We start from the raw sequence: 13,742 nt of genomic DNA, 5'->3' as shown, positions 1-13,742 counted from the left end.
ACTGATCCATGACCAATTTTTACCTTTTCCACAATTACCATGATTCTAATACACTGGTCATCGAGCACTAGGACCTCCGTTTCTCTTGTGATTCCTAGATCTTCAAAAATAGACAGTCAACCACTTTGTCACCCAGACTTGTCTGACCGCAACGTCTGCACCACTTTACCATTGTGTCATATGATGACACGTTGTTGTACACTTCCACCGTCTCAGAGTAGATTGTTGCAGTGTTATCTTCTTCAGATGCAGATAACTATCACATGACAATTCACTTGGGCTACACCATTTTGTTTTGACTCCTCCAGTACCATGCTATGGTAATGTAATACAGAGATATCACTGGGTACTACTGCAGACAAATACCTACAAGGGACTTTTTTTAAAAGTAATAATTAAAACTTCACCACTACCCCTTGTAGGCTTGCAGTTTATTATGAAAATGTTTATCAACCACAGAGAACCTCTCAGCATTTTAGGATTGTGTAGTTAAAGCCCCAGTGAACTCGTGTGTTTTGGAATCATTTCATTAGCTCAACCCAAGTATGGGAAACCACATATATCTTTCTGGAAGAGATAGTTGTGATACTAGTGCAGAGGTGTTCCCAAATAATACCTTGAAAAATCGTCCATGCAGAGTTTAACCATTTGCCAAGCTTCAATCTGGAGTTCGATTGCCACCATGAGATCTGGGAGAGGAACAGGTTGGAGTTCAGGTTGAACAGTACTAAATACAAAAAAGCAGTAAGTGTATATTTCATTTTATCCCATAACAGTGCTAATTGTGTGTGTAGTGGACCAGTTTTGGAAATGAATTGTGCTACTTTAAGTTTTGTTACTGTTGATGTACGTAGTCCAGTGTCAGTAGGAAGATGGGCTGCAGGGTATGATACACAGTAAACTGCAGCTGGTAAAGGCAGTTATTTGGCCATGATGCTTTTTACAGCTTCTCAAGCAGGAAAAAATGTAACGTGACTACAAATAGGATGCAGTCCATTGATGCGTAGCTTCTTGCTCCAGTGAGAACACCCAAATACACAAAGCATCTATATGAGTTAGTACATCACATTTTAATTGAGGGTACTTTGTATTCAGACAAATTTATGTATGCTAGTTCATCTGATGATATCTCTAGTATTTCACCACATGACGAGACTAATGTGGTATAATTTATAATATTTTGTTTTTGTCCTATACACATTCTAAATTATTGGGAAGTTGGTTTGAATGTATTTTCATGGTGACTAACTCTTATTTTATGTAAGTTGAAACACAGTGATGTTCCCTGTTTTACAACAAGACGAAAATATCAGTTTGTGAAAATTTCAATACTGATTTATTATTCAGAGTAAAACCACAACAAAAAAATGAGTGTAAAGCTGTCCTGTACTACTTTGGGCAAGGTTTCATCAGTGCTCATTGCCTGTGCTACGATATTTGCCATTACCAAAAATTGTTTAGAGATGTGCTTTTCAAACTTTTCGGGCTCACGACTTCCTTGACTTGAACATAAACATCTGCGGCTCCATTCGCACATAACATTCAACTCAAAGTGTGGGATAAATAAACTTAAACTTTGAAAATAAATGAATAAGATGGGTTGTTTCTTTATTAGCTGCTGGCAGTAACACATGTTAGCCAAATTTTAATATTGGTACATCTTATTCTTGCGACTGAATCAATGGAAAGGATGAGCTTGCTTCTTTGTCATTTGTTCAAATTTTGGTGCTAGATTGGAAATTCCGACTTGTTTCTCTTTCTCCACATTCATTTCTGACCAGTTTCTTTCCTTCCCCCCCTTGGTGACTGCCAGTGCCAAAAAACCGACTTCAGATTAGTACGATGTTGTAAAAGGTATCAAAACTCTTAAGGCCTTGTTACCTACTTGTGGATACTCCCACATAACCAAGCTCCAAAATTCAAGCAGTAGTCAGAAAACAAACTTCAATTTCAATTTGGAATCTGAGGAAAGATCAATAAACTGCTTTTTTTCCTTGTGTAGTGTGTGTTCATGGAAGTTGTGTATTGAAAGGGTATTTGATCCAGGTGTTGGTCAAAGTGCTTCATTTGGAAAATGCTTCATGAAGTGGTGACTGAGTTTAGTTTAATGATCCACAAACATACTTCAGTTCTCCACTCAACTGAAAGACAATGTCTTTTAAAACTGGGTGAAGAGCAGGGAAAACATAATGTATATTTTTGTCATCCACCGAACAAGGTGGAGCAGTGGTTAGCACACTGGACACGCATTTGGGAGGATGACAGTTCAAACCCGCATCCGGCCATCCTTATTTATGTTTTCTGTGATTTCCCTAAATCACTTCAGGAAAATGCTGGGATGGTTCCTTTGAAAAGGCACGGCCGACTTCCTTCTCCATCCTTTCCTAATTCGATGGGACTGATAACCTAGCTGTTTGGTCCCCTTCCCGAATCAGCCAACTTACCTTTGTCATCCAACTTTCTCTTCTATTTCTGAAGGATGAAATTTCATCTGACATTTGCAGAATGTTGGTCAGATTATCTTGAAGGGCTGCATTCAATGAACTGAGTTTTTCAAAGATGTCACAAAGATACACCAGCATCAAAACAAAGTCACTGTCTACAAACTTCTCGGAATTCGTTTGTTTCTCTTGAACAGGTGAAGAGTAAAGTTCATTCCTGAGTTCATACACCCTTTTCAGGACATTCACACAGAAAATCCAGTGAGAGTTACTGTAATAAATTAGGGAAATGTGCTCAGTCTCCATACCAAAGCACATTCGTTGAAAACATCTTGACTTAAGTGGCCACTTTTTAATTAAGTTTACCATTTTGATTACTGACGGAGCAACCTCATGAAAGACAGGGCTCATGCTCTTTGTTTTATTCACTGAGAAGTGCCAACATCAGTGTATCCAAACAGCATGAGAAGTATCTTCATGGATCAGAGTCCAGCATAACAGCCAGCCTTATTGCAACCTGCATATGTAAATATGCCTACACAATTTACCCAGTTAATGTTTTCTTCTGTAAAAGAATGTAGTATTCCAAAGAGGTCTTTTGCTTTTGTTCCAAGTTATTTTTGTGCAGAAAAGAGATCTTCATGAAATTTTGTTGCCACATATAAACAACACACAACAAATTAGATGTGCATCATTGTGATTGTCAGTAGATTCATCCAACTCAATAGTGAAATCACTATTACTTTTGAGTTTTTCAACCAACTGATATTAACATCATCAGACACATTCAGTCACCTAGCAAAATTAAACTGTGACCACAAAACATGGTAATGGTGTCAATCCTGTCTATTCGCCCTTCAGTGTAACATATTTTTCCTAACACTGGATGACTTGGCAATGACCATGGTTGGTGAAGTCCAGTCTGAATTTTGACTATCTAGAAATAATTACACTTTGAGAACACCTCATTGACATTCTACAGATGCCTGCTATGTAATGCTTTCCTCATCTAAGGGAAGAGGAAAAAGTCATAGGGTGCCACATCAGGAGAATGTGTAAGTGAGGCAAAATTTGATAGCCCAAAGAAGCTGCTTAATAGTGGTGCCCTATGGATAGTGATTTTTGGCATTGTTGTGGACCAGAAACACCTCTCTATACAACTCCCTTCAACATTGCCTGTTGACAGCCTCCAGCAACCTTTTCAGGAGACTGTGGTAGTATGCTCCTCGAGAGCATAATCTATTAGTACCTGACTTGTGGCACTTATAGAAAACCATCACCATCAGCATCACCGTGCCCAATAATTTTTGGGTATGACCGTTAAAAATTTTTCTGGTGCCTTTGTCCCATATTGGCACAAGGTTAGCATGCTTAGGAACAGATTTAGTATGGTTAATTTAAGGGGTGGCCAGATGCCCTGCCTGTCACCACTCCATTACCCCAGGGACAAAATGTATGTACCCCAGCTGCCTGCATGTACTGTTAATTCTTGATATTTGCGAATTGCATAACTGAAGCAGGAGTTAGATACGAGTCTGATATTAAGCTAGTGGGATGCGAGAAACTGCCTAAACACCATATCCAGGCTAGCAAGCACACCAACAATTATTATTAATCCACAGGACGGATTCGACTTGGCGTCAGCGCACCTCCCCATCCCAGAAGTGGCACTTAAACATGCATGACTATCCAGGGAGGCATCATATTTTGTACTTACATTTAAAAATTTGTCCATCCTGACAGAGAAACACATATCACAGAAGATAAACAACAATTAAAAATGATCTGCATTCAATAAAACTAACTTTAGAGCTGACTGTTACTGAATGAAAGCAATTGGAGTCGTGTAATACAATTTGACTGCCATGTACCATTCTGCAGTAGTAACAACACTTACTTGTTGACCCACTAGATATCACTGCTATCACATGTGCTGTTGCTTTATTCAGAAAGCATATAAATCAATTTTATTTTTATATATATATATATATATATATATTTTTTTTTTTTTTTTTTTTTTTTTTTTTTTTTTTTTTTTTTTTTTTTTTTGAAATGACTGCAGCATCCGTACTGTAAGGCCACAATGTTCTCAGGAGCTGCAACCCACAGTTTGAAAACCACTGTTTTATAGTTTCCTGCAACTTATCTCTAGATGTAGACAAACTATTTCATCTTTATCAAATGCCAGATCATGCCCCCAAGTTGTGATAAATTTATCAGTATCTGCATGCTTACCCATAGGCTCTTATAGATTCATTATTATAGAAGCTGCTCTCTCTCTCTCTCTCTCTCTCTCTCTCTCTCTCTCTCTCTCTCTCTCTCTCTCTCTCTCTCTCCATGAAATATTAGCTTTTGGGTTGAAAAAATGCTTGAAGCCATTTATGGTCAGTGATTAAATGGAATCTTGTTTCATATAAATACCTGTGTGGTCTATCCTGCTGTGGCTAGTGATGTGCTGCTTTTGGGTGGGATACCACCTGCAGCTGTATGTCTTTAGTGAGATATTGATATCATTACACCAAACCATAACTTATAATTTAACATTAGTTTTAAACTATTTCAACACAATTTTGGAAAAATGTGAAATTTTATTAGCTAGCACCTTATGACACATACGGCTTAGTGGACCCAGATGAATACAAATTATTGGCTAGTGTTCTTGCATTTGAAGACAGCATGAAAGTAGTCAGTATTCAACCAGTCATAAGTGATTCTCTAGCCATTACTACAACATAAACATGACAACTCAGTGAAATGTTGATATTAGAAAAAGTCTGTTTTTCCCTCATTCAGACCCTATGGTGCACTTGTTCACTGCAGTGGACAACTGTTAATGTCACTTATTTGGCATTTTCAGTCGGTCCTGAGGCTGCATATTCACGCAGCCCACTCCAGTAGACACTCCTTACTGGTGTTGTTCCCTGTGTGTATTTGCCATCTCAGGACTGATTGAAAACACCAAAGAGCAACTGTTAACAGTTGTCCACTACCGTGAAAATGTGCACCATAGGGTTAAGGAAAATATAAAGATCATTCTTTTGAAATAGCCATGGCTCATTTCCTTCTTCACCCTTGTCAGATGAAGGCTTGTGCTCTGTCTCTAGTGACCTTATTGTTAAGGGAATATTAATTCCTAATACATCTTTCTTTAGACCCACTAGGACAGCTGTGCATTTGCTGGCTCTGGATCAAATCAGCCTGGCGCATTAACAACCAGGGTTGGTGTGCTGGCCAGCCTGTGTCTTGTTTTTAGCAGTTTCCTACAGTAATGGGCTGGCACACATGTTCTACCGCAGTTACCAGATTCGTGAACAATTTCACATAGGATAACACTGGATAGAGACAGTTGGGGTACACAAATTCTGTCCCAGGGGAGAAGGTGTAGTGACAGGAAGGGCACGTGGCCATGCTCTACCATAAACATTTGCCAAATCCAGTAATTAACATGCCAGTCTCTTGAAGATACAGGATAAAGGCCAGAAAAAAAAGTTTATGAGTCCTTTCTTCTTTGCTAATAATAGCCAATTAGACCTACTGTAACGGAGTTCTTATTCTGCCTTGAATATGAAATACATCAAGATTTAAAACTTATTACAGTGCAGCACATTGATGATGTACTGTGTTGTCAGTTATTCAGTAATGTTTTGTTATTATTAATAATAAGTACAATTTTCTGTGGAGCAATGATACATCGTTCATTTCATGTGTATTCTTGCAATTTCAGTTCACCTTTTAAAGTTTCTACAATAACTGGTGAGGATTATATATGCTTATTACTGATAAATATTATTTTACCTTGCAGGAAATAATAGAGTTTCCATGCTTGAAAGTTAGTGGCAAAACATTTGAAGTTCTGTCACAATTCCACCATTACATTAGGCCAATATGCAATCCTCTGCTGTCAGATTTTTGTGTGGCCAGGACTGGAATAATTCAGGTAATTCATGAAAAAGAATTCTAGTACTACAATTTTGTGTACCATTATAACTGTCAAAATGTTTATATTATTGTGGTCTTTCCGATGGAAATACCTGGAAAGGGATTACATGTGGTAATGTAACTAGATTCATTAATGAAAGCCATAATATACATCTAGTAATATACTCCCAAGTCTCTGTATGGTGCATGGTGGAGGGTACTTTGTACAACTTATAGCCATTTCCATCCCTGTTCCACTTGCCAATAAAGCGAGGGAAAATCAGCTGTCTATATGCCTCGATACGAGCCCCAATTTCTCTTATCTTATCTTCATGGCCCTTATGTGAAATATACATCGGCTGCAATAGAATCATTCTGCAGTCAACTTCAAATAATACACCTCCTAAAACAGTGGGAGAATAGTATCTCCACAAGTTGTTGTGATAGTGTTGATATCACAAACTGCATAGGAAATACCCTTGAGCATATGGTTAACTGCTGTCCAGTGTGAGTATTACAAAGGAAAAAACTGATTAGTTGCTTCCAGTATGGCTTCAAGTAGTATTGTTCAGACCTAGCTAACCTGATCCTGCTGTAGGTGGGTTAGGAGGACAACACCTTGTAAGGAAGGATATTCTTTGATATTGGAAAAGCACATGGCACTGCATGGAGGTACGATGTACTTAGTCAGCTTCACAACTGGGGTGTGCATGGAAGTCATTAAAATATTTTCTTGCAGAGCAGTCATTCCATTAATGAACAGCAGTCATGTTATCCATTAATGTTATATAAGAGAATGGTTGCAGTAGATGAACAGTTAATTACAGATGTGTTCTTGTGCTGTACTTGAAGGTGAAATTAGTTGAGCTTGCCCTCAGGATCAAGGAAAACAAACAGAAATGTTTGAAGCTGTGTATGGAACTCTGCAGATGTGTGTAGACTCAGATGGGCGCTACTTCAAAAGTGGTCACCACTAATTGAACATCTGATTAGTGCACAAATTTCCAGCATCAGTTTCTTTCCTTTTATGCCATGCTCACTCAACACATTTTCCAGCAGAACACAAAAATCATTTATAGCAACCTGCTCATTCACTGCTGTTGATTTTTTTTATTGTTATTATTTTTATGAAACTTGCCCCAGCACAAGACCATATTTGAAGGTCAAAAACAGTTGTGCATTAATATACCAAGAGGGGTAATTTCTTATTATGTTCTTTGTACTGGTGATTGAACTCTTTGGCTGTGGGTTTTCACACATATTCAGTTGGCACAATACACTTGCCTCCATCATTAGTAAGTTTATGTCAACTACATTTTGAACACTGCAGCTGTCCTGTGCAATGCGACAATTTCTTTAGCTACCACATTTCCTGAGTTATAAATTAATGTCTAATTTAAAGTTAAGACCACTTATTTTTATCTTGGAAGTCCTTGCTTCACATGTACATGCTTTACATACACACACTTTTAGATTCACTGGTATTCTGATATAGCAGAGCATTTGCCATGTGACTCTCCTTTATGTTTGTTAGCAATGGAAAATACACCTAAAATCAAGTTACAATTTTTGTGTATGTTTGGAAACTACTTCTGAAATCAGTCATGTTTGTAGACTTAATAATAATACTGATCTTCAAATCTGATAGAAGTTTCTGTATGAGGAAAATAATGAATGATCTCATGTTCCTTGCTTAACATGCCATGTGTGTATTGTAATGACAACTGCTAGATTGTTTTACAAGTGGATATTTTTCTTTTTTTTTATTTAGGTCAGTGAAGCACAAATAAACATCAGCATACTGGATTAATGATGTAAGATGTCTGTATTAGCAATTTCAGTATTTAAAAATAGACTTTAAATGATTATCTAACAAAGAAGCACTGACCGACTGGCTGGCAGTAACAGAATAAGTAATTTAACAAGAATGAAACAGTAGTAATATGACTACTAAATTGGTGGATGTTGGGAAGGAGAACAGAACATTATTGTGCTTTTGGTCATTCGTTATTATTGTTATGTTTTTGGTAGGACTGTACTTGATTAGTATATTGTGGAAGTAATTTACGAAAATTGCAAAGAATAGTTTGATCATTAAAAGTGTCATTGAGAATGTGCACAAATGGATATTATTTTCATATTGATCATTTTATTGTCTCTGCTGGCCAGATTCAGTGTTCGTAGCTTCTGTGTTATTTTTGTCACACGATCTCCATCTTCAGCAGAGTATTAGGTCAAGGTAAAATACTTTATTGGTGTCAAGTTTGATCAGCTGGTTCCATTGGCATTTAATGCATTCTGTAGAGCACTGCTTTTTAGTAAACAATTTTGTACTTACCTGTGTGACCTGACGTTTTATTGATAGAGACATCAGAAATTTAAACCTTTCTCTGTTCATTGGTTAAGATGATATTCTGATGCATTTCGTTCATTTAATGTGCATGGTCTCCAATTTATAATGTTGTACTATCGAATAAGATCAGTATGTCATCAACACGTCTTTTATAACATATTACTTTAATAACTAGCTGATGGTTCATTCTAAATAATTTATATTCTAAGTCAGTAATAAAAATATAAACATGTAAACTGACAAGGCAGCTGCCCATAGCTAAACCATCTCTCAAGGTACTTTTTATTATTTAAAAAAAAAAAAAAAAGGGGGGGGGGCTAGCCTAGAGTTAACAAATCAGTGAACTCGTATGTTTCTTATAAAATTAGATTTTTGTGCCCATACAAGTTATTTTTAATTATTTCTTTTGTTTCCTTGAAGGGTATGTTTGTGTAGAGATTAAAGATATAAAATTATGCAAATATTGTAGTAGAAGTAGTTGTATACATAACTGCAGGTCTAGTTTGACAATGATGGGACAGCCATTTGGCCTTGGCCATATAGTTGGAACCATTTCACATCTGCTTGAAATCTGGGTGCCCCTTATGCAATGAATTGGTTTATAACTACGCTCTACTAAGTATGTATCTTCAAATTTTTGCATGTTATTGAGAATCTCATTTAGTTTCTTGCTGATTGTGAATTTACAAAAGGTTTTTCTACAATTTAGAAGTGGAATCTGACAGAATTTCCATTATATTGTTGCTATTGAAAAATTATATGGTTGTACTGAAACATTGACTATTGTACATTACAACTGCAGACTTACCTTTGTGTGTCCTGACTATTAAAAACAGTTTGTCGATGTTGTCATTATAGAATGTCTGACTTTGTTGACGCTGCAACAACCTCATCTCTGCTTGCTCTGCTTCATCACTATTAAAATGAAGTCTTTGAAGATGTTCTTTAACAATCTTAATGTTGGAGACAGATGAAAATCAGATGGAGCCAAGTCAGGACTATATGGATGATGACTGATGACAGCAAACCCAAGCCGTCAGACTGTTGCAAATGTTGCAGCGCTCATGTGTGGTCTGGCATTATCATGCTGAAGGATTGGGTGCTCCACATATGGACTAACTCTTAGAATTCATGCATTCAGTTTCTGAGGGTCTCGCAGAGCACTGACATAGTTAAGTTACACATTGCCATGTTGCACACTACAATTCTGAACCCTCTACCAAACAAGGTGGTACAGTGTTTAACACACTGGACTCGCACTTGGGAGGACGATGGTTCAAACCTACGCCCAGCCATCCAGATGTAGGTTTTCCATGATTTCCCTAAATCGCTCCAGAAAAACGCCTTGATGTTTCCTTTGACAGGGCACGGCTGATTTCCTTCCCCATTCTTGGCACAATCTGAGCTTATTCTCCATTTGTAATGATCTCGATGTTGATGGGTCGTTAAACCCACTATTCCTTCCTTTGGATCCTCTAGTGGTAGAGGGTTGCAACTTCCCTCAGTGAAGTGGCAAAGTTGAATGAGTAATATGCATTATATGTAATACCTCAACCGCTATTGAGAACAGAATAAAAAATTTTGAAGCATTGCTTTTCAGCACACCTTCTTAGTATGTTAAGTGAGGAATAGGACACCATTCATTTCCTCCTTTGTACATAAGCTTACATCAGGTTTGGAGGTTGGCAATATTGTGCAAATGCAACTGACATTTAAAAAAAAAAAAAATTATAGTAATTCCAAATATACCCCAAAACTATAACTTTGCTTCAGATGTATTTTTAAATGTAAATGAACACATTAGTTGGGCACATAGCAAATGCTGTGCTTTATCAGTGTACGAGTGAATCTAAAAGTAAGTTTGTGTGTGTGAATTACTGTGCACAGGCAGCTGCAGCATTCAAAATGCAGTCAACATAAAATCAATAATGATGAAGACATAAGATGAGATAACCAACAGAAGATGAGCGAAAACCCCAAAGCACTTCTTGGCATAAATTAAGTTATATCAAAGTGGCCAATTTCTTATTTTTTGTGTAATTAAATAGTTTCTTAGTCACGCAAGCAAACATATTTCTTTGATGTTGATGTACAATGCTGCCCGTAAAAACTGCAATACCATACAACAAAAATTGACTTATTATGCATATACAATGAGGTGAGAAAAGTCATGTAATACCTCCTAAGGTCGTATCAGACCTTTTGTCTAGCGTAATGCAGCAACTCGACCTGGCATGGACTCAAAAAATTGTTGAAGTCACCTGTACAAATATTGAGCGATGCTGCCTGTAAAGGCATCCATAATTGCAGAAGTGTTGCCAGTGCAGGATTTTGTGCACAAACTGACCTCTTGATTATGTCCCATAAATGTTCGAAGGGATATCTGCTGGGCAATCTGAGTGGCCAAATCACTGACTCGAACTGTCCGTAATGTTCTTCAAACCAATTGCAAACAATTGTGGGCCAATGACATGACATTTTGACATCCATAAAAATTCAACCGTTGTTTGGGAACATGAAGTCCATTAATGACTGTAAATAATGTCCAGATATCCGAATATAGCCATTTCCAGTCAGTGACCACTTCAGTTGGACTAGATGACCCAGTCCATTCCATGTAAACACAGCCCACACCATTATAGACACACCACCAGCTTGCACAGTGCCTTGTTGACAACTTGGGTCCATAGCTTAAAGGGGTCTCTGTCACCCTCAAACTCTACCATCAGCTCATACCAAACGGAATCGGGACTCATCTGACCATGCCACAGTTTCCCAGTCATCTAGGGTTGAACTGATACAGTACATAAAGCTATCACCTCTTGCAGCAACAATAATTGTAACTCAGCTGGACATGAAATTGATCTGAGTGTGGATGACATAGAGGTACAGCATTTCAGGCTGCTTAAACTCTGGGTAGAAATCGTCAGTCATAATGGCTGGAGAGTGATGGTGTGCATGTCTTAGAAACCCATGACCACATGTTTTCAGTGGGTGAGTAATCTCTAGAGAACACTCTGGCCAGGTAACAGTTTAAACACCCACCCGCCCCGCCATATCAGCATACCCGGACAGCATCAGGAACATGAACTGCAGTCTCACAGAGACCTTGAAAATAGGTCACAGCCACTTGTTTTAACACTTCAGAAAGGTGACACCTACTGTGCAAATTACTGGCCATGCAAACCAGAATGTACACTGCTGGTCATTAAAATTGCAACACTGTTGCATTTGGCAATGTCCTTTCTCCTAGGAATGTTCACATGTGGATACCTCCATTTCGAAGCTATGTGCAGAACCGTGTTCTCACTGGCCGAACCCTAGCGTTGCTGCCTCTGAATTACGGGGTCCTGGGAATGATTCCCGGCCAGTTTGGGGATTTTCCCTGAGCGGGGACTGGGTGTCTGTGTTGTCCTCGTCATTTCATCATCATCCTCATCATTCGTGACAGTGGCTAGCTTGTACTGTGAAAAAAATGGGACTTTGTACGGGCACTGATGACCGTGCTGTTGAGCACCTCACAAACTGAACATTTTTTAAAAAACAAAGATGATGTGACTTACCATACGAAAGCGCTGGCAGGTCGATAGAAACACAGACAGACACATACATACACACAAAATTCAAGCTTTCGCAACAAACTGTTGCCTCATCAGGAAAGAGGAAAGGAGAGGGAAAGACGAAAGGAAGTGGGTTTTAAGGGAGAGGGTAAGGAGTCATTCCAATCCTGGGAGCGGAAAGACTTACCTTAGGGGGAAAAAAGGATGGATATACACTCGCACATACACACATATCCATCCACACATATACAGACACAAGCAGACATATTTAAGAAATGACTCCTTACCCTCTCCCTTAAAACCCACTTCCTTTCGTCTTTCCCTCTCCTTCCCTCTTTCCTGATGAGGCAACAGTTTGTTGCGAAAGCTTGAATTTTGTGTGTATGTATGTGTCTGTTTATTGTGTTTCTATCGACCTGCCAGCGCTTTCGTATGGTAAGTCACATCATCTTTGTTTTTATATATATAGACACACACACACACACACACACACACACACAGAATGTAGATATAGTTGCCCCAACTAATTTATTTGGCCCATCTGTAACAATCTGTGGTGTTGGGTTTTCTTCAAATCGATGTACTTGTGGTACACCCTATTCATAGTAATCCTACATGAACTCAGAGGTAGTGTGTCTCACATGTCAGACACCCACAATTTGGTTGCAATCAAATGTGCTGAAATTGTACATCTCCCCATACTGGACTTGAGTGTCAAGCCAATAACCAGCACAAAGTCTGGAAACATCTCAGTTGTGTGACTTGCTGAAATATTACATTCACAGTGGCGATGCCAACTGGAATTAATTCTAATCGCCATGAGAATATATTTCTGCATCACCATCCCAGTCAAGGCTGATATCATGAAAGACAAAATACAGTAGGACCTCGATAATCTGGTGTGCTTGGGGTCTGTAAATGCCAGATTATCAAATATACTGCATTAGCAAGGTGATTTTTAAAAATCTGGTGTAAAACAAATGATAAAAGCAAAACCTATAGTTTTAAGGTACATCAAGTATCCATTATTTATTAACAGTAGAAACTGCACTATAAAAATTTTAAAGTATGTGTTACTGTCCTGTAAAGACAGGAATGAATTGAAAGTCAAATACTGCGTTTCTGTATTAAACCAGTTTAAGGATCAAAGTTTTTCAAAAGTTCAGTATGCATAAATAATCCTCTTTATCTAAGTAGTCCTTTTTAAGCTGGTTACACAATAAAATAAGAGAGAACCAATCAACATATAAGTCATATTGTCCAGTTAAGACACACACACATTTACCATGCAAATAGACTTCATCTTAAAGACAGAAAGGAAAACTGTCATATGGCATGGCAACTCCGTCAAGGATGATTTATTAACGTATGTTACCAAAAAGATCTCTGTTGTCATAAACATGTTGTGTCTTTAGAATATGTGAATAACATGAAGAGATGCAAAAGTTATCACTTCCCAAACTGCTTCTG

General features: G+C 38.0%; 1 protein-coding gene across 1 annotated transcript in view; it reads left to right on the top strand.

The window, feature by feature from the left end:
• LOC124722927 (ERI1 exoribonuclease 3-like) overlaps nucleotides 1–13,742 on the top strand; it is a 104,323-nt gene that overhangs the window by 33,951 nt on the left and 56,630 nt on the right. The window contains exon 3 of the mRNA XM_047248088.1: nucleotides 6,244–6,378. Coding sequence (XP_047104044.1) covers nucleotides 6,244–6,378 — 135 coding nt within the window. The remainder of the gene's footprint in view (nucleotides 1–6,243; nucleotides 6,379–13,742) is intronic.

Source organism: Schistocerca piceifrons, chromosome X (genome assembly GCF_021461385.2).
Source record: "Schistocerca piceifrons isolate TAMUIC-IGC-003096 chromosome X, iqSchPice1.1, whole genome shotgun sequence".
NCBI lineage: Eukaryota > Metazoa > Arthropoda > Insecta > Orthoptera > Acrididae > Schistocerca > Schistocerca piceifrons.
This window is presented reverse-complemented; position numbering and strand designations above follow the sequence as displayed.